At 32.3% G+C, this 6,194-nt stretch overlaps 1 protein-coding gene across 1 annotated transcript; it reads right to left on the reverse strand.

Moving 5' to 3' along the window:
• Positions 1–1,112: 1,112 nt before the first annotated feature.
• Positions 1,113–6,135, reverse strand: LOC130048699 (protein fem-1 homolog C-like). The gene is made up of 3 exons (XM_056145722.1): positions 4,909–6,135; positions 3,681–3,867; positions 1,113–2,772 (listed from the first exon to the last, which is right to left on the reverse strand). The coding sequence occupies exons 1-3, from the start codon at positions 5,305–5,307 to the stop codon at positions 2,570–2,572; spliced, it is 789 nt and encodes a 262-aa protein (XP_056001697.1). The 5' UTR covers positions 5,308–6,135; the 3' UTR covers positions 1,113–2,569.
• Between the last annotated feature and the right edge of the window lie 59 nt (positions 6,136–6,194).

Genomic DNA, 6,194 nt, shown 5'->3' on the forward strand with positions numbered 1-6,194 from the left:
ATCAGCACCACATTCTACTAAATGTTTAACTATCTCAGTGTGTCCATTCTGTGATGCTAAACAGAGCAGAGTGACATATTTTTCATATTACAAATATTGACATTAGGACCATGTTCTACTAAATGTTTAACTATCTCAGTGTGACCATTCTGTGATGCTAAACAGAGAAGAGTGACATATTTTTCATATTACAAATATTGACATTAGGACCATGTTCTACTAAATGTTTAACTATCTCAGTGTGTCCATCATGTAATGCTTCATACATTGACATTTTTCATATTACAAATATTGACATTAGCACCATGTTCTACTAAATGTTTAACTATCTCAGTGTCCATTCTGTGATGCTAAATAGAGCGGAGTGACATTTTTCATATTACAAATATTGACATCGGCACCGTGTTCTACGAAATGTTTAACCATCTCAGTGTGTCCATCATGTGATGCTATATGGAGTGGAGCAACATTTCTCACATCACAAATATTGTCATCAGCACCACATTCTACGAAATGTTTAACTATCTCAGTGTGTCCATCATGTGATGCTATATGGAGTGGTGCAACATCCTTGCCATTACAAATATTGTCATCAGCACCATGTTCTACTAAATGTTTAACTATCTCAATGTGTCCATTCTGTGATGCTACATACATTGACATTTTTCATATTACAAATATTGACATAAACATCATGTTCTACTAAATGTTTAACTATCTCAGTGTCCATTCTGTGATGCTAAATAGAGCGGAGTGACATTTTTCATATTACAAATATTGACATTAGCATCACGTTCTACGAAATGTTTAACTATCTCAGTGTGTCCATCATGTAATGCTACATACATTGACATTTTTCATATTACAAATATTGACATTAACATCATGTTCTACTAAATGTTTAACTATCTCAGTGTCCATTCTGTGATGCTACATACATTGACATTTTTCATATTACAAATATTGACATTAGCATCATGTTCTACTAAATGTTTAACCATCTCAGTGTGTCCATTCTGTGATGCTACATACATTGACATTTTTCATATTACAAATATTGACATTAGCATCATGTTCTACTAAATGTTTAACTATCTCAGTGTCCATTCTGTGATGCTACATACATTGACATTTTTCATATTACAAATATTGACATTAGCACCATGTACTACTAAATGTTTAACTATCTCAGTGTGTCCATTCTGTGATGCTAAACAGAGCAGAGTGACATATTTTTCATATTACAAATATTGACATTAGGACCATGTTCTACTAAATGTTTAACTATCTCAGTGTGACCATTCTGTGATGCTAAACAGAGAAGAGTGACATATTTTTCATATTACAAATATTGACATTAGGACCATGTTCTACTAAATGTTTAACTATCTCAGTGTGTCCATCATGTAATGCTTCATACATTGACATTTTTCATATTACAAATATTGACATTAGCACCATGTTCTACTAAATGTTTAACTATCTCAGTGTCCATTCTGTGATGCTAAATAGAGCGGAGTGACATTTTTCATATTACAAATATTGACATCAGCACCACATTCTACTAAATGTTTAACTATCTCAGTGTGTCCATCATGTGATGCTACATACATTGACATTTTTCATATTACAAATATTGACATTAGCAGCATGTTCTACTAAATGTTTAACTATCTCAGTGTGACCATTCTGTGATGCTAAACAGAGCAGAGTGACATATTTTTCATATTACAAATATTGACATTAGGACCATGTTCTACGAAATGTTTAACTATCTCAGTGTGTCCATCATGTAATGCTACATACATTGACATTTTTCATATTACAAATATTGACATTAGCACCATGTTCTACTAAATGTTTAACTATCTCAGTGTGTCCATTCTGTGATGCTAAATAGAGCGGAGTGACATTTTTCATATTACAAATATTGACATCAGCACCACATTCTACTAAATGTTTAACTATCTCAGTGTGTCCATTCTGTGATGCTAAACAGAGCAGAGTGACATATTTTTCATATTACAAATATTGACATTAGGACCATGTTCTACTAAATGTTTAACTATCTCAGTGTGACCATTCTGTGATGCTAAACAGAGAAGAGTGACATATTTTTCATATTACAAATATTGACATTAGGACCATGTTCTACTAAATGTTTAACTATCTCAGTGTGTCCATCATGTAATGCTTCATACATTGACATTTTTCATATTACAAATATTGACATTAGCACCATGTTCTACTAAATGTTTAACTATCTCAGTGTCCATTCTGTGATGCTAAATAGAGCGGAGTGACATTTTTCATATTACAAATATTGACATCAGCACCACATTCTACTAAATGTTTAACTATCTCAGTGTGTCCATCATGTGATGCTACATACATTGACATTTTTCATATTACAAATATTGACATTAGCAGCATGTTCTACTAAATGTTTAACTATCTCAGTGTGACCATTCTGTGATGCTAAACAGAGCAGAGTGACATATTTTTCATATTACAAATATTGACATTAGGACCATGTTCTACGAAATGTTTAACTATCTCAGTGTGTCCATCATGTAATGCTACATACATTGACATTTTTCATATTACAAATATTGACATTAGCACCATGTTCTACTAAATGTTTAACTATCTCAGTGTGTCCATTCTGTGATGCTAAATAGAGCGGAGTGACATTTTTCATATTACAAATATTGACATCAGCACCACATTCTACTAAATGTTTAACTATCTCAGTGTGTCCATTCTGTGATGCTAAACAGAGCAGAGTGACATATTTTTCATATTACAAATATTGACATTAGGACCATGTTCTACTAAATGTTTAACTATCTCAGTGTGACCATTCTGTGATGCTAAACAGAGCAGAGTGACATATTTTTCATATTACAAATATTGACATTAGGACCATGTTCTACGAAATGTTTAACCATCTCAGTGTGTCCATCATGTAATGCTACATACATTGACATTTTTCATATTACAAATATTGACATTAGCATCATGTTCTACTAAATGTTTAACCATCTCAGTGTGTCCTTTCTGTGATGCTACATACATTGACATTTTTCATATTACAAATATTGACATTATCATCATGTTCTACTAAATGTTTAACTATCTCAGTGTGTCCATTCTGTGATGCTACATACATTGACATTTTTCATATTACAAATATTGACATTAGCACCATGTTCTACTAAATGTTTAACTATCTCAGTGTGTCCATTCTGTGATGCTAAACAGAGCAGAGCGACATATTTTTCATATTACAAATATTGACATTAGGACAATGTTCTACTAAATGTTTAACTATCTCAGTGTGACCATTCTGTGATGCTAAACAGAGCAGAGTGACATATTTTTCATATTACAAATATTGACATTAGGACCATGTTCTACGAAATGTTTAACTATCTCAGTGTGTCCATCAATATGCTACATACATTGACATTTTTCATATTACAAATATTGACATTAGCACCATGTTCTACTAAATGTTTAACTATCTCAGTGTCCATTCTGTGATGCTAAATAGAGCGGAGTGACATTTTTCATATTACAAATATTGACATCAGCACCACATTCTACTAAATGTTTAACTATCTCAGTGTGTCCATCATGTGATGCTATATGGAGTGGTGCAACATCCTCATCATTACAAATATTGACATCAGCACCGTGTTCTACGAAATGTTTAACCATCTCAGTGTGTCCATCATGTGATGCTATATGGAGTGGAGCAACATTTCTCACATCACAAATATTGTCATCAGCACCACATTCTACGAAATGTTTAACTATCTCAGTGTGTCCATCATGTGATGCTATATGGAGTGGTGCAACATCCTTGCCATTACAAATATTGTCATCAGCACCATGTTCTACTAAATGTTTAACTATCTCAATGTGTCCATTCTGTGATGCTACATACATTGACATTTTTCATATTACAAATATTGACATAAACATCATGTTCTACTAAATGTTTAACTATCTCAGTGTCCATTCTGTGATGCTAAATAGAGCGGAGTGACATTTTTCATATTACAAATATTGACATTAGCATCATGTTCTACGAAATGTTTAACTATCTCAGTGTGTCCATCATGTAATGCTACATACATTGACATTTTTCATATTACAAATATTGACATTAACATCATGTTCTACTAAATGTTTAACTATCTCAGTGTCCATTCTGTGATGCTACATACATTGACATTTTTCATATTACAAATATTGACATTAGTATCATGTTCTACTAAATGTTTAACCATCTCAGTGTGTCCATTCTGTGATGCTACATACATTGACATTTTTCATATTACAAATATTGACATTAGCATCATGTTCTACTAAATGTTTAACTATCTCAGTGTCCATTCTGTGATGCTACATACATTGACATTTTTCATATTACAAATATTGACATTAGCACCATGTTCTACTAAATGTTTAACTATCTCAGTGTGTCCATTCTGTGATGCTAAACAGAGCAGAGTGACATATTTTTCATATTACAAATATTGACATTAGGACCATGTTCTACTAAATGTTTAACTATCTCAGTGTGACCATTCTGTGATGCTAAACAGAGAAGAGTGACATATTTTTCATATTACAAATATTGACATTAGGACCATGTTCTACTAAATGTTTAACTATCTCAGTGTGTCCATCATGTAATGCTTCATACATTGACATTTTTCATATTACAAATATTGACATTAGCACCATGTTCTACTAAATGTTTAACTATCTCAGTGTCCATTCTGTGATGCTAAATAGAGCGGAGTGACATTTTTCATATTACAAATATTGACATCAGCACCACATTCTACTAAATGTTTAACTATCTCAGTGTGTCCATCATGTAATGCTACATACATTGACATTTTTCATATTACAAATATTGACATCAGCACCACATTCTACTAAATGTTTAACTATCTCAGTGTGTCCATTCTGTGATGCTAAATAGAGCGGAGTGACATTTTTCATATTACAAATATTGACATCAGCACCGTGTTCTACGAAATGTTTAACCATCTCAGTATGTCCATCATGTGATGCTATATGGAGTGGAGCAACATTTCTCACATCACAAATATTGTCATCAGCACCACATTCTACGAAATGTTTAACTATCTCAGTGTGTCCATCATGTGATGCTATATGGAGTGGTGCAACATCCTCGCCATTACAAATATTGTCATCAGCAACATGTTCTACTAAATGTTTAACTATCTCAATGTGTCCATTCTGTGATGCTACATACATTGACATTTTTCATATTACAAATATTGACATTAACATCATGTTCTACTAAATGTTTAACTATCTCAGTGTCCATTCTGTGATGCTAAATAGAGCGGAGTGACATTTTTCATATTACAAATATTGACATTAGCATCATGTTCTACTAAATGTTTAACTATCTCAGTGTGTCCATTCTGTGATGCTACATATATTGACATTTTTCATATTACAAATATTGACATTAGCATCATGTTCTACTAAATGTTTAACCATCTCAGTGTGTCCATTCTGTGATGCTACATACATTGACATTTTTCATATTACAAATATTGACATTAGCATCATGTTCTACTAAATGTTTAACTATCTCAGTGTCCATTCTGTGATGCTACATACATTGACATTTTTCATATTACAAATATTGACATTAGCACCATGTTCTACTAAATGTTTAACTATCTCAGTGTGTCCATTCTGTGATGCTAAACAGAGCAGAGTGACATATTTTTCATATTACAAATATTGACATTAGGACCATGTTCTACGAAATGTTTAACTATCTCAGTGTGTCCATCAAGTAATGCTACATACATTGACATTTTTCATATTACAAATATTGACATTAGCACCATGTTCTACTAAATGTTTAACTATCTCAGTGTCCATTCTGTGATGTTAAATAGAGCGGAGTGACATTTTTCATATTACAAATATTGACATTAGCATCATGTTCTACTAAATGTTTAACCATCTCAGTGTGTCCATTCTGTGATGCTACATACATTGACATTTTTCATATTACAAATATTGACATTAGCATCATGTTCTACTAAATGTTTAACTATCTCAGTGTCCATTCTGTGATGCTACATACATTGACATTTTTCATATTACAAATATTGACATTAGCATCA

This window comes from Ostrea edulis, chromosome 7 (assembly GCF_947568905.1).
Source record: "Ostrea edulis chromosome 7, xbOstEdul1.1, whole genome shotgun sequence".
Taxonomy (NCBI): Eukaryota; Metazoa; Mollusca; class Bivalvia; order Ostreida; family Ostreidae; genus Ostrea; species Ostrea edulis.

Excerpts from the sequence above, each read along its gene's own strand:
- LOC130048699 (XM_056145722.1), bottom strand. The coding sequence starts at position 5,307 with ATGTCAATGTATGTAGCATCACAGAATGGACACATTGAGATAGTTAAA. Across the intron at positions 3,868-4,908 it reads GTAATATGAAAAATGTCAAT|GATGTTGCACCACTCCATAT; the intron begins GTATGTAGCATT and ends TGTAATGGCAAG. Across the intron at positions 2,773-3,680 it reads CGGTGCTGATGTCAATATTT|CATCACAGAATGGACACACT; the intron begins GTAATGATGAGG and ends TGCTCTGTTTAG.